The sequence below is a fragment of the Psammomys obesus genome, unplaced genomic scaffold (genome assembly GCF_907164565.1).
Source record: "Psammomys obesus unplaced genomic scaffold, mPsaObe1.curated_primary_1811, whole genome shotgun sequence".
NCBI classification, from domain to species: domain Eukaryota; kingdom Metazoa; phylum Chordata; class Mammalia; order Rodentia; family Muridae; genus Psammomys; species Psammomys obesus.
Genome location: NW_026596069.1, coordinates 2188927 through 2211871, shown reverse-complemented (window position 1 = coordinate 2211871; position 22945 = coordinate 2188927). Strand labels below are relative to the sequence as shown.

Here is a 22945-nt window from a genome sequence, read left to right as displayed (position 1 = left end):
TTCTTTCTTTCTTTCTTTCTTTCTTTCTTTCTTTCTTTCTTTCTTTCATTTTGTTTTTCAAGACAGGGTTTCTCTGTGTAGCCTTGGCTGGCCTGGATTTGCTTTGTAGACCAGTCTGGCTTTGAACTCACAGACATCTGCCTGCCTCTGCCTCCCTGAGTGTTGGGATTATAGGCGTGTGCCACATTTGAGACTTTTAATAGCTGACTGAGAGTGAACAGAGCTTGTGTTTCCAACTTCTAACAGCTGACTTCTTTATCTTTGTTCTCCTACTGTCTCTTCATAATCAGACACGTCAATAGGCCCGACCAAACGTGACCATTCACACACAGAGCCTCCCAGCAGGAGGTCGGGAAGGGGGAAGGTAGGCAGGCAGAACTGTACAGTGGGTTGGCAGAAGGACCTCTGCTGTCCATAAGGGTGCCCTGAGTTATTCAGATCAACCCTGTCTTGAAAATATTTCAAAAAACAGAATGAAAGAGAAAACACTGAGACTTAACAGAAAAGTGAACACGGAGTGGGCCTAAACCAGAAAGCAAGGACCCGGAGACATCTTCCAGGAACACCTCTTCCGGAGAAGAGGCCCCAAAGACATTTTCCCGGTCTTTTCATCGAAGTTGTTGACACATGCTAATTGAACAGAGAGACGGCAGAGGAGTGCCCTGTGCATGGACCACACGCCATCTTTCTGCCCTTTAGCCTTCTCTTTTACCCCTCTGTGGTAGTCCCAATGAGAGGTTTCCCCCCGAGGCTCAGGTATTTGCACGCTTGGTTCCCAGCTGGTGTTGGCTGGTTGGGAAGGTTTAGGCGGTTCTGCTTTGCTGGAGGAAGCGTGCAGCAGACTAGGGTTTGAGACTTCACAGTCTTGCCTTACTTTCACTTCACTCTTACTTTGTGAGGTTCAGGATGTGATCTCTCAGCTTCTTGCTCCTGCCCACCCTCTGCCGTGCCCAGCTCTAGAACCAGAAGCCTAAAAAAAAACCAACACAACCCTTTCTTTTCTAAGTTACTTCTGGTCATGCTGTTTTATCAAAGCAACAGAAAGGAGCTAATACTCCGCCTCCACGGCCCCCCTCCAGTTGCTGAAGAGCTCTCTACTTTCAGGTCATCTTTTATTCATTTATTTCCATACATGAGACAAAACTGACACTTGCTTCTCTGTTTGTGGCTTCTTTTGTTTAACATGATGTCTTTTGCTTCTGTCCATTTTCCTGCCAATGACAGGGGAGCCCTCAAAGGTCTTAAATTTACAATGTTACCAAGGCTGACCCTGAACTCCTGGTCTCTCCTACCTGAGCCTCTCGTGTGCCAGGATCACAGGTGTGTTCTACCATGCTCTGTCCAATGTTAGGATGGTGCCACAGCATATAATTAAAGAAGGAGAGGAAGAGCTGGGTTGTGACTCAGTGGTAGAACACTTACCTAGCATACATGAGGTCTTGGGTTTAGTACCCAACACTGAGGAAATAAAGTCAAGAGCAGATGTCTTATGCAGCCAGGATCATTAGCAGCCACAAGTTATGAATGAAGTATGTCAGTGAGGAGACAGAACATTTTCTAATGCTTTTCTTCTCATCAAAGATTTGCACAATTTCGAATTGTCCTTGGGGACTTTAACTTTGCTGGCATCCAGCAGGCCAACTGGATCTTGGGGCCCATCTACTTCATCACGTTCATCTTCTTTGTGTTCTTTGTACTCCTGGTAAGGACTCCCTCCCATCTTCTTCACTGCAGGCTAGTCACAAAGCTGAGGCAGTGCACACCTGGTCCCAGCTAGTGGTGCTGTCTAGAGAGGTTTAGGTGGCACGGCCTTGCTGGAGGGAGACTCAAGTGACTCTCTTCCTCAGCTGCCCAAGTAGCAGAACTGTAGGCCCTTGACCCAGGATCCGGTCTGAAAAGTCACTCCGCGTGTGTGTGTGTGTGTGTGTGTGTGTGTGTGTGTGTGTGTGTGTGTGTATGTGTGTGTGTGTGTGTGTTGGGATGCTGGGGTGAAGCTCAGGACCTTGAACATTCTAGACAAGCTCTCAAACACTGAACTATACGCCCAAGTAAATTTTTATTGAAGTAATTATCTGATATTTCTCCCCAGAACATGTTCTTGGCAATAATTAACGACACCTATTCTGAAGTGAAGGCTGATTATTCAATAGGCAGAAGACCAGATTTTGAACTTAGTAACATAATTAAGAAGGTAAGTGAGTGGGCTGGAGAGATGGCTCAGAGATTAAGAACACTCTTCTTCCAGAGGTCCTGAGTTCGATTCCCAGCACCCACATGGTGGCTCACAACCATCTATAATGAGATCTGGTGCCCTCTTCTGGTGTGCAGGCACACATGTAGGAAGAATACTGTATACGTAATAAATAAAAAGTTTAAAAAAGAGAAGGTAAGCTAACTTATTTTCCTGAACAAACTTATAGAAAACTTATAAAAATTCATAAACTTATAAAAAGCTTATATCACTTAAACCCTCCAGTGAGACACACACACACACACCAGCCTTTTTTGTTGTTTTTTATGCCTCACAAGCTGGCCTCAAACTCACTGTGCAGCTGAGAGTCATCTCATGATCCTCCGGTGTCTACCTCCTGTGTGCTATGACTCCAGGCATGCACCACCGTGCCCAGTTTATGTGGTACTTGGGTTGGAAACCAGGGCTTCATGCATGCTAGGTAAGCACTTTACCAACGGAACCACGTCCGCAGCCCTTCTGACATTAACAATTTAGCTAAAATTACTTCAGAGTTCCACATACCAAATACTAGCCACAAAGCACTGTCAGGTGACAAATGGAACCTATGTCATTGCTCACAAAAGTTTGTCAAGTTAGATCCTAGCAAATTTCCCCAATCAAACTCAGCATTTGCGTGCCTTGTCTTCATGTCAAGTTAAGCCCAGTTTCTTCACTCCACTATCCCAAGCCATTTGCACACCTCACAGTCCCAACCCCTCTTCAACTATCAGGAGCTAGCTTCTGCTTTTCCTGCCTTTGTGTACTGAAGTGTAAGTTCCAGCTCATCGGTTTGGTTTCTGTGCTGCCTGTGTTTGCTCTTCTGAGGCATGGCCTCACTGGGCAGCCCTGGCTGGAACTTGCTGTGTGAAGCAGGCTGGCCTTGAATGAAGTGCAGTCTTCCTGCTCCTGCCTCCAGAGTGCTGTCTGTGTGAACACATCTCACTTGCCTTCTACTCACCCCATCTCTTACCTCTAAAATACTCCAACAGCTGTTCCCTTTCTTGCTTTCTGTTCTTGACACAGTGGAATCTGCCCTGTCCTCTTGACCTCTGGCTCATTTTGAGTTATGCACCCACCGCACCTCCTCAGTTGTGGTTTCTATTGCTGTGATAAAACACCGTGACTAAACCAATCTTAGAGAGGACTGTGTTTATTTCATCCTACAGCATGTAGCGTCTATAGCCCAGGGAAGTCAGGGCAGGAACTTGAGGCAGGAACTGAAGCAGAGGCCATGGAGGAGTGATGCTTTTACTGGCTCCCTCAGCCTCTCTTATGCCATCCAGGACCTTGGGCCCAGGGGTGGCACTCCCCCCAAGGGGGTGGGTCCTCCCTTATCAATCATTAATCAGGAAAATACTCCATAGACTGCAATATGGTAGGGGCATTTCCTTAGCTGAGGTTCTCTCCTCTCAAATGTCTCAAGCTTGTGCCAAGTTGAATAAAACTAGCCAGCATGCCTCCCTACCAACTTGTACATCCTGGCAATTCCAAGTACTTTACAGAGGTGCCAGTAGCTCTGTTCCTGTGGGGCTTAGGGTTTGTCTGGGAACTCATCCGTTAAGAGAATACTATTAACATAAAAGTGTTAACATTCTTAAGGCAGTCCATGTTAACATTTAAGATTTTTGTGTGTATGGGTGTGTGCCTGCGTGTGGGCATGCGCGTGTGAGTGCGGGTGCCCATGGAGGCCAGCGGCACTAGATCCCCGAGTCTGGAGTTGTAGGTGAGCTGCCCGACCGGTGGTTGGACAGAGCTCAGGCCCCTGGAACTGCTGGGCCACCTCTTTGGCTCCCATGTTGGCATTTCTAAAAAGACCTTTGCCTCACACCCCAGTGATGCCTCTGCAGTGCCCCTCTGCTTTTCAGAGGCAGCATGCAAGATGGCGGCATGGAGAAAGGCCAGGCATCTCCTTAGGCAGGAGCCCCTACAGCAGCCGTCACAGTTCCTGTAGCTTGACTCAATGTGAAGAATACAGGGAATAACTGAATTTTCAAACTCTCTTTAATTAAACCAGACCTACCTTAATGTGCTCGAGAAGCTCAAACTGAAAAAAGCTCAAGATGATGAAGACAAGAAAACGTAAGACATTAAGTTGTTATCATTTTCAATTTCTGTATAGAACATCTTAGTTTCTTTTCTATTGCTGTGAAGAGAAACCGTGACCAAAGCAATGTTTAGAAAGACTTTGAGGCTTTCCATTCTAGAGGGCTAGGCAGGGAGCATGGCGGCAGGCAGGCAGGCACGTGAGCAATAGATGAAAGCCCACATCTGATCCACAAGCACTAGGCAGAGAGCTAACTAGGAATGATATGGGTTTTTAAAAACCTTTTTTTTTTTTTTTCATTTAAACCTTAAAACCTACCCCAGTGACATCCCCTTCAACAAGGCCACACCTCCTAATCCTTCCCAAACAGTTCCACCAACTGGGAATCAAGCATTTAACTTCAGGAGCCAATGGTGACTTTCTCATTCAAACCACCACATAGGTGTTCAACTTAGGATTGGGTTACTAACCGCTGACAGAATCCCTACACGTTACGTGTTGATTATCATGTAATTGATTGGCTTTGTACACCTAAGATCCACAAGCAACAATGCAAACAGTAGAGTGTTGACTGTTTCCCTCGTGACCACATACATGGCTGAGAGTTCAGCATATTGAGTATCCTACCACATTTTACCACCCTGGGAAAAGATCAAAATTCAAATTTTAAGTGTTGTTTCTGCACTGGGTTGTGGTGGTGCACACCTTTAATCCCAGTACTCAGGAGGCAGAGGCAAGTGGATCTCTCTAAGTTCAAGGCTAGCCCAGTCTACAGTGTGAGTTCCAGGACAGCCAAGGCTACATAGAAAAAAAAAGAATGGTTTCTGCTTTTGCATTATTATAAAGTCAAGAAAACGGGAACCTCTGCTTTTATTACAGAAGAAAATGAGCTTAGGTTGACTGTGAGTCTAAACACTTCCATCTTTATACTAGCCAGTAAGGCTTTTAATTTCTGAGGCTGTTGTGGAACTCATTTAAAACTAACATGGAGCTAATAGGTAGTCCAGCCCTGCCTGTGAGGCTCCAGGCATGTCAGGGGCACTGGATCTTGCTGGCACCACTTAAAAAACAGCACAGCATATGTATTGCCACTCGGCAAAGGAGGGCAGGATGTTAGGAGAGCAAAGTCGCTTGCACAAGTATAAAGTAACTTCTTTGCACACAGTGCACACGGTATTCAACTATGGAAATAAAAACATTCTGCAGTAACTTGGGCTTGACATGATGCTTATTTGTTAATGGAAAGAACGTGGTTTATTTTTACAACCCCACCCTATTAATTACATTTTAATGAGCAGCATTTGTCATAAGGCAGTTCAGCTCCTTGCTGTAGACCTGATTGTGTTCATGGTTGCAGCCTTTTAAACTCACATTTATTTTGCCTTTCCAATAGGAAAACAACTGAAGAGTTGGCCCAACAAGCCAGAAAAGAAGGCTTTAGTGAAAACGTAAGATTTTAATTCATTTCTCTAAACTTTCAAAAAAGTTCTAATTAATAGAAGTCATTTATGTCCACAGTTGTCACCTGTAATACACCTCTCAGAATCGAGAGCCTTTCCCATTCCCCACGGTAAGCTGCTTAAAGAACAGTGGGGATTTACAGAATGTATTTAGTATAGATCACTTATGCATGTATGTTGGGGATAAGGCGGGGATGTGCACAGAGAGGAGTTACCTCAGGAAGGCCATCCCCTCCCTTTAAAACAGGGTCTCTCATTGGCCTGAAGTTCTCCAAGACTAGCCTGGCTTCACAGTGAACTTCAAAGGTCCTTTTGTGTCTGCCTCCCTAGTCCTGAGATTACAAGTGTGCACCACCACAGCCAGCATTTGAAAAAGATTTACTTGTGTATATGTGCAAGTATATGTACATATACTTACCTGTATATGTGCAAACATGTATAAGGGTGTACATGCCTGCGCATGTACTTTGAGGCCAGAAGAGAATGCTGGGGTATCCTCTTGTAACATTTTTCACAACTCGAGTCTAAAGATAAGTCTATAATTAGTTCAATGAGTCATTCCTGGAATAAATGTGAGAACTAAGAGATACTGTATGTTTGAGGAACTTTACCTAGCAATGTCAACATGAGCCTTATCCAAATAAAATTTGCATGTACTTAAAAGGGGAAAAAAGAGATCAAGTTAGCATGAAAATGTTCAACAGAATAGCAGCTAGAATATGTTCATGGAAAGATGTTAGCCAAGAATTTTTATAACCAACAAAACTGTACTTCAAATATAAAGGTCAAGACCACATGAACTTGAGAATGCTGCAGCTTTTCTGCAGCTCTTACTAACGGGTAGAAAACACAAGGGGAAGGAGGGAGAGGGCAGCGAGCTACGAAGCTAGAGGAGGCTCGCTGGAACCTGCGGGTCTCACACACCCGCAGTCCCAGCATTTGGGAGATGGAGGCAGGAAGATCAGGAGTTCAAGGCCACCTTCACCTGCACAGTAAGTGGGAGATGGCCCAATGGGTAAGAGCACTTGCTTCCCGCGCATGAGGACCGGGGTTCAAATCCCACAGCCATATGAAAATCTGGGCATATGAAGCTGTAACCCATGCACTGGACAGGCAGATCCTGAGAGCTTGTCAACTGCGTCAATGAACAAGCAGATAAAGCAGAGTGATAAGACACCTGGGGTCCTGGCCTGGCCTCTGCCTGTGCTCACACATCGCTGTGCACACCAAACACATAAACACAAAAGGTGTGAAAATGAGTTAGGCCCATGTACTAATACACCCACAATATAATTGGCCTGGTCATTTTAGTCATTAACAGTCTTAGCGCAAAAACTAGGGAGCTGCAGCTAGCAAGTTTCCCTGCCAGCACAGTGGAGCTTCACCTAACAGGGGGATCCGGGACCATCTTGACGGTGATCAGAAACACCAGGCAGGGATCTCCTCCGCTGCCTTGCCTTACCTCTGGACTAAACACACTTGGTGAATTCTTACGAGGACGCCCTAATCCAAAGTGTGTCTGTCTTCTAAATCAACTTCGAGGGCTGTATTTGGGTGTACACGTTCCTGTGTGTGATGGAGGGCAAAGTCAGTACTGGGGATCTTTCTCAACAGAGACAGGGTTTCACTGAACCTGGTGAAAAAAGCTCATCCATCTGTGTAGACTAGCTGGCCAGCGGGCTCCAGCCCCGGCCTCCGCCGGGCTGAGATGATGGTACATGACGCCACTTGGCTTTTGACCTGGCTGCTGAAGATCTGAACTCGAGTCCTCGTGTTTTCCTGGTAGGTGCTTTACCAAGCCAACTCTAGCTCCTTCTGAGAGATGCTTGCTACCCAGGCCAGGGTGGCCCTAACTTCTCCATCCCCAGCTCTAGCTTCTTTAATGTCAGCGGTCGAGTGCCTCCCCCACACCTGGCTCACCGAAGCACTTTACAGCCCCACCCGGCACACTCCTTTCTCCTTTCCTAGGGCTGTTCCGAATTTCCACAGTATTCCTTTTTTCCACTCTAAATTTGAGAAAAACTGAGACAGGCAAAATGGCTTGAGCAGTCAAAGGCACCTTGCTACGAAGCCTGATGACCAGAGGTTGAACTCTGGGACCCACACAGCCTTGACAGTTATTCTAACATGCACCACTGCGTGTGCACCACACGCCACACACATGAAATAATGAAATGCAATGGTGTGAAATACACAAACACGGGTCAAGCTGGTGGTGGTAGGGACAGTTCACGGGAAGGACTGCAGATCAGGAAGGGGCAGTGATACCCGTTTCCTAGTGAGTCCTGTGCTGGTATGCCACTGGTGCATACAGACCATTAAGCAAGGCAGGGATTGTTTAAAAGGGACCGAGTCACATCTGGGTAGGTCTGGCAGAAAAGCTGCTGGGACAGTAAAGAATGCCCCGGAGGCATTCTCAAGGGCACTTGCTACATTTAAGGGGCTGGAGGCTCACGGCAGAGCACTGCACAGCATGTATGAGACCCTGGGCTTGAAACAGCTCTGAAAAAGAGGGACAAGAGAATATTAGCTTAGATACGTTAGTTAAAACAGGAAGAGACTGTGTGCACGAGAGGCAAGCCCTTCCCATGTGGGCTGCACAGCTCACAGCCCAGGCTTCGGGGTAACTGCAGACCAAGCGCCGGCTATCATCTTTAGCAGTCTACTTCCTACTTGTTTTTCGAGACAGGGTTGCTTTGTGTATCCCTGGATGTCCTGGAACTCCCTGTGTAGACCAGGCTGGCCTCAAAGGCAGAGATCCGCCTGCCTCTACCCCTGGAATGCTGGGTAGTGGTCTACTAAAGTCTTCAGCACATACACACACAGACTGCAGCCTGTACTTGTCTTCTAAATTTACAGGAGATCCAATGGGCAGAGCACATGAAAGCATGGAAGGAAAGGCTTGAGAAGTACTATTCTACAGAAATTCAGGATGACTACCAGCCTGTCACTCAGCAAGAATTTCGAGAGTAAGCACGTGTTATAGGTACCAACTAGATTACATGGGACACCAAGATATGCAGAGCAAGGACACAGTTACATGTTATTTTCTTGAGCCAGACTCATATGTACTGTGGCTGATTTTTCATTTTCTGCAGTTTCAAAATTAATGCACACAACTCCGTTTGCTTATAAAGTGCGACCAGGGGGCTGGAGAGACGGCTCGGAGGTTAAGAGTACCAGCTGCTTTTCCTGAGGGCCCAGGTTCAACTCCCAGCATCCACACGGCAACTCACATTTCAGTTCCAGTCCCAGGAGATCAAATGTCCTCTTCAGACTTCTCTAGCACTAGGCATGCATGTGATGCAGACATACTTGCAGGCAAAACATCCACGGTTTTTGTTTTTTTTTTTAAAGTGAAACAGATGCCCCACCTCTAGATGAAAGGATGGGGCAGGGCTGTTCTCACAGCTCTCTGCCCGCTCTACAGCTGCCCCATGGAATGTGCTTTAGGAGCCCGCCGGCCCCTTTCCCCATGAAAGCAGCATGATAGATGTTAGTAAGCCACCACCTGTTTCATAGAAGTCTCACGCGTATCTCTAACTTATAAACTCTCCTCCTAGACTCTTTTTATATGCTGTGGAGCTTGAGAAGGAATTACACTACATCAGTTTAAAACTAAACCAAGTGATGAGAAAGCTACAGTAGCAAAACTGAAGAGAAGCAGAGGTAAGTGAGCTCCAGCAAAGACATTAAGTATTTATTGTTTTGTCTCCTAAACCATCTCTGTATACTTCACTGTTCTTTCCCAGTGCTGGCGACTGAGTGCAGAGGGCAGCAATGCTAGGCACTGGGCTGTATCTTCAGCCAAGATGCACTCTGAAAGCACTCAGTTGTGACAGGGTGGTTTCCATGCACCAAGTGCAGCTGACTAGAACCCACTATGCACTCCACAAGTTTACCAAGTACTTCCTGTAATATGCACATGAGCACACACAGACATGTCATGACAAGATTATTAAATTCTGGGAGCATAAAAGGGAAAGTAGAGGTTAGAGCTTCTCGTTCATGGCGGCAGATCTCTAACAGCTGGGTGTGAGGCAGAGACAGATGGTTCTCTCTAGGTAGAGGACGAGAACTGTTGGTAATTGCAACCACATCATGTCCCAAGATCTCAATTCCTTTGGTAAATCAAGTTGTAAGATTCTGAGAAAGTATTATATATCATCAGGATAGAATAATCTCCATCGAGCTGGAGGGATGGAGCACTGGCTGCTCTTCCAGAGGTCTTAAGTTCAATTCCCAGCAACCACATGGTGGCTCACAACCATCAAATGAGATATGGTGCCCTCTTCTGGCGTGCAGATGTACATGCAGATAGAACACTGCATACATAGTATACAAAAAAAAAAAAGTCTGCAGCTAAATACAGAAATCTGACTACCATCTTCAAACTCAAAATTAATCTGTTTCTAAAGAACAGCATTTCAAGTTTCCTAAAAATAGAATAGAGGCTGGCATACTAAGGCCATAAGAAGTTATGTTTGGAAATTATAGATCTATAGAGAGTGCTTTGAGACCCTTCTTGTTAGAAAGGTGTATTTACTGGTATTTGAGAAACTGGAGAGAAATGTCTTTTTTCTAAGCTATATAAGCCCTTCCCCAACAGCCATGTCCTCTTCTGTGGACCCAAGCAGCACCACACTCAGCCACAGCATTCAATTTACACATTACCAGTCAGTGTATATATTTAGAATATGAACAAAAGCAAATACTTTTAAAACTTTTTTTGAGGCAAATAAGTAAATAAAAGTTCAAGGCTGGCCAGCCTTGAACTACTAGGCTCAAGGGCTCTTTCTACTGTGGCCTCTAGAGCAGCTAGTGCATTTAAAAATTACTACCCACCTTCCTCAAAGTAAGGAGCACCCAGTTAGGTTTGGTTTTGTCTTTATAATAATTCCCTGCAACAGAAATGACTGACCCTAGCACTGGGAGGGAAAGAGAAGCAGGAGTTCAAGGTCCAAGATCCATGAAACCTTGTCTGCAAAATTAAAATGAAGTCTGCCTATTCTATGCAGCTTCTCCCTAAACAGCGCTGGACTTCTCTCTAGAACTGCGCAGGCCAAATTGTTGAGAAACCTGGGTGTGTTCCCCTGACACCATCACTGGGTAATTTAAATAAGCCTAAAACAATCAATACCTCCTAGAAAAACAAACATACATTTACAATGACTTCTTAGAACAGTAAAGTTCTTTTATTACAAAAGTCGGTACAATGAAATGCCAAACACACACAGCAATGTAATTATACTGGTGGACATATATATATCTATCTATATAGTATTTATATATAGATATAACTCATATTTGTACCAAAGTCAAACTCCTGCAAGCTGCCTAATCCTATGCACACTGCTACCCATGAGTCAGTGCGAGCACATGAGGGTGCCCAGTCACTTCACTACCCTACTCAGCCAAACTAACACTCAACGACCAAATTATGAAGCAGTTGTAACTCAATGAAACCAGTCGGGCTACAGACTTATAAAAATATTGTACTCAAATAGATTTAGCGTTATAGAGAAGGAATATATTATTTAAAACATTTAAATAGTGCACATGGACTTTTTTGCATGTGGTATACAAAATAAAACATTCATAAAAATATACAGTGCACATAAAATTACACATAGCAATCCTGTCTGGAGACCAAAAGAAACTAAAAAGTACACCACATGATGGGCTCAAATCAAATGATACATTTTTTGGCATTCTTAATTACTTTTCTAAAAATACATTATGAATGACTTAGCAGTATCAAAAGGAAACCACACAAAAAAAGGCTGGATGATTTAGTGCTTTAAAAAAAAAATTCTCCAACTACACATTCATTACCACTAGGTTTTTTTCCCTCTCCCCCCAAAAAGGCATTGCACACACAAGTGAAATGTGAAGTACTAAACACACTATTTATTATCAAACTACCTCCTGTTCTTACTGTGTAGTAATAGTGCCAGAAGTTTGAGGTTCATGCTTTCCTCACCTTATTAACGTTGTTGCAGAATTCCATTTGTATGAAACAAACTATTAAGAAAATCATGCATGAGTCATTGCATGCAAAGCATGGGCAAAGTGAGACATTTATCAATTCAAAAAAGCACCAAGGGTAGAGGTTGGGGGTAGGAGGGACAACCCACTTAGATTAAGCCTGACCCACATCTGTTGTATTAACACAAGTTACTAGTCCATAAAAATGATTAGCAGATTATCTAAAGAAAGGCCATGCAAAGCCAAAGGAAAAAAGATGCTAAGAGTCTATGGAGGGGCATACCACTATACATCCTGTTCATGTCTGGGTGAGGGGTGGTCACTGAGAGGGGGTTGCAGCTCCTGGATGGACATGGAAAGCTGCAGTGGTATAGCCCTTGTAAAGAACAGACTTACTCGGGTGTAGTCAATCTTTCTTTTGAGGCCCATGTATGACACACACAAATCTGAGCACCACCCAAGTCCCTCCACACTGGCACAGCTATTTCCTTACATTATCTGGAAGTGGGTGGACGACAGCGCAGGGTCTGATCCAGACAAGTCGTCATTGCCAGCTGGTGGCAGTAACTCACGTCCTGTAGGCAGCGTGTGCTGTGACTCAGCTCTGAGTGATGTGTGTAATGTTGCAAATGACTAAGCAAGGCTGCTGTGTGGTCTACCCACTGTTCTCTTCCTTCGGGGGCTGTGACCGCTCAGCAAATTCTGCCTAAGTACTCTCTGTGCAGGTCTCACTCCGGGAACTACACAGAAAGGTGTTCCAAACTAGGATCTGAAAATTCAGTTGTTTTCTAGGAAAAACAAGAGTACAGTTGCATATGTCACATTTATAGGCTTTTCTTTTAAATTCTCAGTCATTCTGTAAGAAAAAGGCAACCGAAGAATTTCAGTGTGAAGATTTTCCTCTCAATTTTCTTCAGTATGAAAAAGGAAAAAAAAAAAATAGTAAACAAAAAAGCTTTGTATTTCCAAAGTTCTTGAAAAGAATAAATTCTTGTCCTTTGCTAACAGATGTGTCTGTAGTAAAGCAGTGAAGGAACATGCATGTTTGCTAACTGTGGAGAGGTGATGTGGAACAGCCTTCCTTTCCCTACTGAGCCACAAACAAGGACAACATGGGATTCTCGAGTGCCTGACAGAGTGAACGCATGTACAAGCCAAGCACACATGGTGCACCTTCAGGGAACACAGCAACTTTATGATGTCAATTTTCAAGGAACATGTTTATATGGATTTTGAAGAGTCTTGTTTGCTGATAAGAACTTCAAGAAGTCGGAGCTTGGCTTTAATTTTCTTGTACTCCTTATATTCCTCAAGCACTGGAACACGATCCTCCTTCTGGGCATTCCTAGGGAAGATAAACACTGTAAAATACTGCAAGTTTGTCCTACCTTTATACTCCTATTTTTTTTTTACACTTCTTTGTATGTATGTATGTGTACACTTGTGGGAGAAAGCAGAGGTAAAGCTTGGGTGTCTTGTCCACCTTGTTTTTTGAGGCGGGCTCTCCCATTGCCTGAAGCTGGCTGACTGGTAACTAGCTGGATGTTGAGCCCAGTGATAAAGCACTTGCACGCCTCATATCTGCTTGGGTTCTGAGGATCACAATTAGGCCCACCTACTTGCATGGCAGACACTTCACTGACTGACCCATTTCCCCAGAACACTCACACACACACACTCACACACACACACACACACACACACACACACACACAACTCTCTCTCTCTCTCTCTCTCTATATATATATATATTATATTATATATAATCCATATGCTAACCCATATGGATGTGAAACTCTAAAATACAGCAGGGGCCAGGAATACTTTGGAATTTGTAACAGCTACTGGTTTGACAGGGCCACTCAGTTACTCAAAAACCTTTTTGCGAGTTAATTTACCTCCCTCTGCGCACTGCTACTTCTTTTAAAGTGTGCGTACAGGTACCCCAGGAGCCCCAGAAAGACATCTGTCACCCTCCATCACTCACTGAAGAGCCTGAAGCTTGCTAGGTTTTTATTAAACTGGCTGCTCAGTGGGGCCCAGGGAAGCCAACACTCGGGGTACAGGTCAACTATGCATACCAGTTAGGTAAAGATATATGGCACACTGGCCGATAGCCACACACCTACACACCTCTCTCTGAGTAACCTGGGTAAGCCGACAAGCAGCCTAACCACAACAACAACTTGAGCTTACCTCAGGACAGAAATCCAGCAGGGAGTAATTAATTCCTCAACTCAGAAATAAGAGGATCGCTGAGTTAGGGCCAGCCTGGTCTACATAGTCCAGGACAGCCAGGGCTATATAAAGAGACTCTTTAAAAACCACCAACAACAAAAAATCCCAGTCAAAAATTTCATGACTGTGGGCTCTAAGACATATCTTGTACCAGGCAGGGTGGCTCACACTACCAATTCTTTAATCTGGTCTACAGAGCAAGTTCTAAACTAGTCATGGCTGCAAAATGAGGTCCTATCAGAAAAAGATAATTTTATAATCACTTCTAAACAATATAAAGTCACTGTGGGCTGGGGATGTAGCTCACTGGAAGAGTGTTTGCCTCATATGATCATGGTTTTGAACTACAGCACTGCAAACAAGAAAATTGCTGCAGGAAAAACTTCAAATATTTATGGGATGTTTACTCCAGTTATGACTTTTCCTTCATTTTAGTAACAACAGGTCTTGAAAACATAAAAGAATGTTATAAAATTGGCCAAGAAAGATGGTGCACGCCTTTAAACCCAGTACTTGGGAGGCAGAGGCAGGTGGATCTCTGCGTTTGAGGTCAGCCTAGTCTACAGAATGAGTTCCCAGAACAAACCCTGCCTCAAAAACAAAAAGAAAGTTTAAATTTTTCTTTTTTTATCTTTTGCAGGGCTAGGGATTAATCAAGGGCCTTGCACATGCAGTAAGCTACAGCTTTAGCCCTGAAATGCTTTTATGCTACCTCGCTGTAAGCAACATGTAATTTCTTAGTGTGGGAGAGCAGGAGGGCACGTCAGCTCTGACACACATGTGGAGGTCAGAAGATGCCTCTTAGGAGCTGTGCTTTTCTTCCCTTATGTAGGTCTTGGAATCAAGCTGGCAGCAAGCATCTGTACCTGTTGTTTCTAACCCCATGTATTCCATTATCTTAACATACATTTCTTGAGTTAAAGGAGAAAGATGTCAATATCTACAATGTTTCACAAACCTTCCATTTTGTTGATAAAACGCTTCTTCAAATTCTCGTAATGTTTTACGTAGTTTCTTTTTCTCAGCTCTTGCTTTCCAAAGCTGTTCCAGTAATTCAGGCCTAAAATTTAAATGGAAACAAAACATTAGTAAATAGTACAGTTTCTTTGTTATATTAACAGTGGTTATAGCCCTGGCCGTAGCTGACTGACTTTTAGAAACATACCAATGTAAACCAATCATTACAAACCAATCAAATCAAAGTAGCTGGAATTAAGGTTCCAGTCTCACTACTTATTTTTGGGGGTGCTGTGTGTGGGGATTGCTCAGCTGATGAAGTGCTTGCTATGCAACCTTGAGGAACTTTATTCTCAGAGCCCACATATACGTGCAGTGGTGCACCTATAACCCAGCTCCTGAAGCATCCCTGTGACTTGCAATCAGCAATGACAGCCAATGACAGCTCTCGTCTCAAAAAGGGCTGGGTGTGGGGAGAATGAGTAGAGAAAGCAAGCTCAGAGTTAAAAGCACTGGCTGCTCTTCCAGAGGACCCTGGTTCAATTCCTGGTATCCACGTGGTGGCTCAGAACTATAGAAAGTCCTCTCCTGGCCTTCAGGGGGCACCAGGCAAACAGTGCAGAAACATACATACAGGCACAGCACCCATACACATAAAAATAAGTAAAAATAAAAGGATGATGGAGAAATGGCTCAGCAGTTACAAACACGCACTACTCTTGCAGAGGACCTCAGTTTGGTTTCCAGCACCTACGTGTCAGGCAGCTCAATATAGCTCCACATTCTCCATCAAGAGAATCACAATCACTGTTCCGACCTCTAATGGCACTCAGCACACACACACACAAATCCACACAAACATTTAAGTAAAATTAAATCTTAAAAAAAGTACAAAAAAACTGATTAAGAGTATTTTTCAAAAAGGGGAATATCCAAATTTGTCTTCGGATTTCTTACACACACACAAGTGGACACACATAAAGAGCTCACAAACACACACACACACACACACACACACACACACACACACACACACACACACCTTCCTGGTTAATTTTTAAAGTGAAGGGCTGAGAACCATTGTCATAAATCAGTCTAAAGGCAAACAGGCCAATAAAGGACAAATTCTCAGTTGGTTCCTATAACTGTTATGAATTTAATATAATTTTTTCCAATTGATATACATTATTTTATTACAACTTAAAAAAATTCAACATCCTAAAAAAAAATTTTACTGGTAATACCAATTCCTATGAAGTTTTGTTTTTGCTACCATAAGAAATTAAAGAAACCGTTAAATCTAACTGTACTTTGTAGCCCCTGAAAAAGCTACAAACTCCTTTTCTTAAAATGTATTTTTCTACAAAGAATCTCATCAGCTATACAAAAATCTATAGTTTTTATACTGAAGCTAATATTGAGCTACACCTGAATTTCACATTCTTAGCAAAATAGTTGCCTGAGCACATAAACACTCCACACAGCCATTTTAGGACAGCCATTTATTCTTCCTCCTCTTCATCATCATCTTCTTCCTCCTCTCCTCCTCTTCTGGTTCATTCTTCTTTGGGCCTGCTGGCCTCCCAGGCCTCCTTTCCTACTTCACTTTTACCCTTAGCGCGGTATGCAGCAATATCCTCTTCATACTTCTCCTTTAGTTTAACTGCCTTCTGCTCACATGGTTGTTTATCTTTGGCAGGTTGTTCAGACCACATCTCACCCAGCTTCTTTGCAGCATCTCCAATAAATAGGCCCAGGCACTCACTTTTGACCTTTGGGCGATGTTCAGAGCAAAACAGGAAGAAGGCAGACGGTGGTCTTTTTGGAGCATTAGGATCTTTTTTCTTCCCTTTCCTATCCCCTTGGCAGGAACATAATTCTTCATCTCCCTGTCATAACGAGCTTTGCCGCTCTTGGCCACATCTTCAGACTTCGACTTCTCCTTTGCAGACACGGTCCTCCAGCTCTCGGAGCAGTCTTCAAGAACCCGGCGAGGTCAATGGAGGAGTCAGGTGCTTCTTCTCTGCTCCTCCCTGCAGGTCTGCACAAAGGCGGCGGACGAGGACATCTTGCCCCGTGGCTTGTTGGGGTCTCCTTTGCCCATGCTGTCGGCGCGTGGTGTCCAACCTGCTAGCACGAGCTCTTCCCTCAAGGCCCGAAGGAAAGACTTCCTTCCCCAAGCTCTGGTGAGAACTGGCTTCTTAATACAATTTTTAATTGAAATATCTAATAAAAAATAGGAACCACAGGCTCGGGAGATGAGCTTAGCAAGTCACAGTGCTTGATACAAGCCTGACACCTAAGTCTGGATCCCTGAAACCCATTTAAAAAGTCAAGCAAGGTGTCATATGTCTGTAATTCCAGCACTGTATGGCCATGCAAGCAGGGTGGAGACAACACAAAACCACAAGAGACCTTGCTTTAAACAAGGTAGAGGGTGAGAGCCAACACCTTAAGGTTGGCCTTTAACCTCCACACATCCTCTTCACAGAATTTTAAAATGGGAAGTACTTGTATTTCATCCACAGCTTCACCAAGAAAAAAAAAAAAAAAAAAAAAAAAGGAAGGAAATAGGAACTACAATTTGTCTGTCTAAATAACTCATAAAAAGTACCTCACACAAGCAATTCCTGATAATCTCTTAATAGTAATCCCTGCTAAGCATTCAGTGTTTAGGTATTCCATAGCAGGTATTTTGCTATGGAATAAGCTAAAACCACAAACCCTCATACATACATAGACGCTGCCCGAGTACTTGACAAGCGGAGATCCCGAGCCAGTTTTTCTTGACTTTCTTCAGCATCAGATTCTGAATTTTCCAATGATGACTGTGTGTACACAGCTGTTTTTAAGATGTCACTTAACTCGGAGGACAGACTAACACCATCTTCCTCTTCTTCCTAAAATGACAACCAAGCAGAGCCACACAGGCCATGACTTTCCACTTTCCTGTTAGGAGTGTAACTAGAGAAGGACTTTTCTACAACAATTACCTTGATTTCTTCAAAAAAGTGTGCCGTTTCTCCTTCTATGATTGGCTGTAACATCTGACCCCGGCGCTTGGTGGAGGGAGACCCCTGTAACAATCAGCAACACCAAGTTTTATATTTCACAGATTTAAGGTATTTAAGTACAGCTTCACATTTCTATCACATGATGTTACTCTCAGCTAATAGAGGCCTTTAGTCTTCAGCAGCTCCCCCAAAACTCCAAGCAAACAAAACTCAAAACAGACAACCTAAAAAAATAAACAAGAGAAAAAAAACAAAACAAAAAACAAAAAATGCATAATCCCCCCCCCCCCAAAAAAAACCCATGGAGTTTGTGGTGGCCAACTACTTTTTCAGGTTTTCTTTTTTGAAAGAGCAAGAACATGAGGGTGGGGGTTAGGAAGGTAAAAAGAATATGGGAGATTTGGGGGAGGGGACAAATACAAACAAACATATTGTATGCATTTTTTCAATAAAAATTTAAAAAAATCTATAAATATTAAAGCAATCTTTTAAATGTTTAAGAAGCTCTATAATAAACTCAAATATTTTCTTTTGATACGATAGCTAGGATGGTCTCACAGGAGCTCATGCCTGCTACACATCTTTGAAACGCAAGAGAACAAAGCGAGATGTATAGACGATGATGTTGACAATGGTGGTTATTCGTTTTACTTCAGCCTTCTTTGTCTGCGACAGGGTTTCACAGGCTGGTTATGTGGATTATGAGATGGATGCTCCTGCCTCAGCCCTCTCATGTGCTATGGTAACAGGCAAGTGTCACCACACCCAGCTCAAGTATCTTTATTCTTGGGTCTGAGGACCCCATCAGATTCTTCTTTAAGAAACAAAACTAAGCCAAATAAAGCTATCTCTCTGGCTCCATGAATTAGCATTGCTTGATTTAATTAATTGTTTTTGTTTGTTTGCTTTTTGAGACAGGATTTCTGGGGAGCCCTGGTTGTCCTGGAACTCACTCTGTAGACCGGGCTGGCCTTGAACTCAGGAGATCCATCTATCTCTGCCTCCCCAGTGCTAGGATTAAAAGGGATGTGCCATCACCACCCAGCTTAGTTTTGTTTTTGTTTGTTTGTTTGTTTGTTTGTTTGTTTTTTCAAGACAGAGTTTCTCTGTGTAGCCTTGGTTGTCCTGGACTTGCTTTGTAGACCAGGCTGGCCTGGAACTCAGAGACTGGCCTGCTTCCGACTCCACAAGTGCTGGGATTACAGGTGCGTGTCACCATGCTTAGCTTAGTTTTGTTTTTTTGAGACAGGGTCTCTCTTTACGTAGACCCCTCTTGTCCTAGAACTTCCTATGTAGACTAGGCTGGCCTTGAACTCACTGACATAGCCTGCCTTTAGTGTTAGGATTAAAGGCATGTGCCAGACACCTAACAGTAGTTGTAATTATCTTAATAGGTTCTTTTAAAACCATTTTTAGGGTCAACAAGATAGTTCAGACTCACTGCCAAGCTTGACAACCTTGAGTTCAATCACTGAGAATACTCATAATAGAGAGAACTGACTCCCCCAAAATCTGTTCTCTGATCTCCATACTCTTACCATGGCACACATGCAAACCCCTAAATAAATGTTTAAAAATAACTATTATAATGTAATTAGAGGTGCTCATTAAAAAACTATCCAGAGATAAGAACTGAAATAGAATAGGTGAGGGGTGCCACACACAAGTACTACTTTCACCATCTATGCAGGTATAAATCTGCATAGAGTACTCCCTGGATCTCAGTATGATATTCTAATTTGTATTGTCAAGATTTAGTGCCATATGCCTGTAAGTGCTTACCGAGGTACCTAGAAATAGTCATGGGCATTTTCTATCCTTTTAAAATCCATAATCTCAACTAAAACCTTCAGCTTTGAATGTGTATGTCTCCAAAATACTATTTCCTTTTTTTCTTAAATACACTTTGGCAAAATAAACTGAAGAAATACTTGTGCCAGGCACGGTGATGCATGCCTACAATTACAGAAGTTAAGAGTCTTGCTCGATCGGACTAGTGAGCTCCAACCTAGTTTTGGCTACAAAGTGAGACCCTGTCTTTAAAAACAAAACCAAGCATTTGTTTTACTTACAAGGATAGGAGTAATGCTAGCTCTTGTCAGCATCTGTTTTACAAGCCTGTATCTATCATAGAGAGGCTTAACAATGTGCCTTTCTTCCCTGGTCACCTGAAGCCAAAAACAAAACAAAACAAAACAACACAACAAAAAAAAAGTGAAGCAAAGTAGCCTTACTAACAGAAATCTAGTTATCAAAAACAACAGACATATGATTCCCTCACCCCAAATATAAGTAAGTAGACAATCTCCCAACTATAGGAAACAATGTTTGACAAAAAGAGCCCTGAAGAATACAGACCACAGAAATGATTCGTGCTCTTTTGTAAAGTAGAAGTCAAATGTTTTAGCAAGAGAGGAATTACCGGCCTTCCATGTTGACTTTCATAGTAAAGCAGACTTTTCTGTAGAGACATTTTCTCTTCTATCAAATGATCTTTTGTCATTTTCTAGATAGGGGAGAGGGAAGGGAAGCACTGGTATCATTATTCTCCTTATGGCCACAGCGTAATTAATTAGGTAAAAGGGCAGATGGTCAGCAATATAGATTAGGCAAATGCATTCTTTGCTTATGGATTTACAGCAACATTTTTCAGTCTCCTATACAATCTAAGCCTCCTAATACGTCAATGAGTACCTTTTTATGGCTTAATTTATATTTTGTATGAATTATGAATGCAGGTTTGCGTATCTTAGCCATCTTGTGTTCAATATCCCAATCTATGAATCAGTAATATTCCATTCTGCCTCAAAGGGCTCAAAGACTAAAGTCATCGATATAAAGTAAAAGCACTTGAAACAGTGCCTATTCAGCACATAGGAAATTTTCATAACTTCCTGACATTTTATAATGTTGCAAAGTCTTTTGTTAGAGCAATCACAAATAAGGACAGAAAGCTGGCTTAGTGAATTTAAAAGTGCCTCATCCACAAGTCTAAAGACCTCAATTCAATCCAAGTTCAATCTGCACAGCCCATGGTGGAAGGAGAGAACTCCTGACAGTTGTCTTCAGACTTCCCCATGTACGCCATGGCATGCACACCTGCACTCACACTCAGATATCAACAATCTAAATTGGAAAAAGAAAAAAGAAAAAAAAAAAAGACTAGTGAACAAACAGGGCCAGGCACTGTGGTGCAGAGACCTATAATCCTAGCATTCCAGAGGTAGAAGCAGGAAGAATCACAAATTTAAAGTCAATGTGGCCTGCAAGATGAGAGGGAGCCTTTTTCAACGGACTGCTGATGTAATTCAGTGGTACATCACCTGCCTAGTTTTGTGTAAGGGCACCTGAATTCTATCGGTACCAAAAATAAATATAGATAATAGGCAGGTAGGTAGGTGGGTGGGTGGGTGGGCAGGCAAATGGACAGATAAGATACGAGTCACCAAAGAAAAAAGACTAGTGGGCGCAGACACACATTTTAATACATAAACAGATTTGATGACTGTGTCTCCACTCTACCAGTACAGTGAAAAGATCCTAGAGAAAGCTCAAAAATGTCAACTTGCAACCTTAAGCCTCCACTCTATGACCTCAAGTTTCCCTTAGAATAGGCAGACACATTCTTTCCAGTGTAATACAACTATCTTCCCTTTTAACACTCAGAATGGTAGAGTAGACAGGACTCCCTGGATTTACATATAGAATGTTCCCTTTGTCCCACAGGCTCATCCATTATCTCAATAGATCAAATAATGTTCCACAAGGCACCCTTAACCCATACCAAATAAACACTATGTATTTCCAGGAATGGTTAACAGTTCTCAGTATCTCCCCAGTTGAGTTTAGAGATTACAATTCCCTGGACAGTCAATCCATATAACAAATATCACTTCAGATTACACCTATGCAGCAGGCAGTAACAATGTAGACCCTATAAAATACTGTTAATTTCAAGTTTGAACCTTAAAGCTAAGATTATAAATCTGTAGCCAGCTAATGCAAATCAAATTACTTGCAGGGAGAGGAGACTGCTGCCTAACAAAAAGCAAGATGGCAAAGAAAAAGCTGAAGGAAGGGATAAGAATGACTAATTTAGCTTGTTCTAGGGAGACACAGATTCCAAAATTTAGATCACAAGGAGGTATATTCTGTTGACAAAATATGTGTCTGGTTCATGACTGCCTAGACAAAAATTCACCTGACACTATTTCCCTGGCAATCTCACCTCACATATGACTAGTTACCAAGCGACACCCCCCCCCCCCAGGGTCTCATGGAGGGCTGTCTGGTGTGGTGGGGCCTACAGTGAAATCTCGTCTGAGAACAGGACACTCCACAGTTGCCATCGGCCTCCATGCAACTGGAGGGGCAAGCACCCCATGTGCGTACACCGTACACTGGAGTTGTGCTTCCTACAAAATGTAACCCATGTCAGCCTGCCACCAATTAACATCACCTGGGGTTTGTTGGGTGTTGCTGTTTTTATTTTGGTTTTTGAAGACAGGGTTTCTCTGTGTAGTCCTGGCTTCCTGGAATTGACTCTCTGCAGACCAGGCTAGCCTTGAACTCACAGGGATCCACCTGCCTCTGCCGCCTAAGCTACCACCACCCAGCTTGTTTTAAGATTTACTTATTTATGTATTTAACTACCATTGGCATGTATGCCTGCATGACAGAAGGCATCAGATCCCATTACAGATGGTTGTGAGTTACCAAGTGGTTGCTGGGAACTGAACTCAGGATCTGTGTAAGAGCAGCCAGTGCTCTTAGTGCTGAGGCATCTCTCCAGCCCCCTCCCCCTTTTTTTTCTTTTCTTTTCTTCTTCTTCTTCTTCTTCTTCTTTTTTTTTTTTAAGTTTATGTGTCATGTGGCCCAGGCTGGGGTCAAACTCACTATGTAGCTGAACTCCTGATCCCCTGCCTCCAATTCTCCAGTATTTGGATTACAGATTTGTGCCACCATGCCAGGCTTTCAAGATAATATTTTTTCAATGGCTAATATCACATCT

The 22945-nt window shown here is 43.1% G+C and overlaps 2 protein-coding genes and 1 pseudogene across 7 annotated transcripts in view; 1 reads left to right on the top strand and 2 right to left on the bottom strand.

Annotated features, from left to right (window-relative positions):
- The window catches only part of Pkd2l2 (polycystin 2 like 2, transient receptor potential cation channel), a 23948-nt gene extending 14548 nt beyond the window's left edge, over positions 1-9400 (top strand). The window contains exons 9-14 of the mRNA XM_055625555.1: positions 1582-1702; positions 2090-2191; positions 4248-4312; positions 5671-5725; positions 8597-8706; positions 9301-9400. Of these exons, the coding sequence (XP_055481530.1) occupies positions 1582-1702; positions 2090-2191; positions 4248-4312; positions 5671-5725; positions 8597-8706; positions 9301-9385 (538 nt within the window). The 3' untranslated portion in view covers positions 9386-9400. The remainder of the gene's footprint in view (positions 1-1581; positions 1703-2089; positions 2192-4247; positions 4313-5670; positions 5726-8596; positions 8707-9300) is intronic.
- A 1510-nt stretch (positions 9401-10910) lies between these two features.
- Positions 10911-22945, bottom strand: part of Fam13b (family with sequence similarity 13 member B) — a 69499-nt gene continuing 57464 nt past the window's right edge. For 4 of the 6 annotated variants that reach the window (XM_055625281.1, XM_055625280.1, XM_055625279.1 and 1 more), the window contains 6 exons: positions 20357-20440; positions 20007-20102; positions 17914-17997; positions 17657-17820; positions 14922-15023; positions 10911-13070 (listed from right to left, as the gene is read on the bottom strand). In XM_055625281.1, the coding sequence (XP_055481256.1) occupies positions 12947-13070; positions 14922-15023; positions 17657-17820; positions 17914-17997; positions 20007-20102; positions 20357-20440 (654 nt within the window). In that variant the 3' untranslated portion in view covers positions 10911-12946. The remainder of the gene's footprint in view (positions 13071-14921; positions 15024-17656; positions 17821-17913; positions 17998-20006; positions 20103-20356; positions 20441-22945) is intronic. The other 2 variants (XM_055625283.1, XM_055625284.1) reach the window with 1 other exon arrangement.
- On the bottom strand, positions 16207-17467 carry LOC129689902 (high mobility group protein B2-like; annotated as a pseudogene).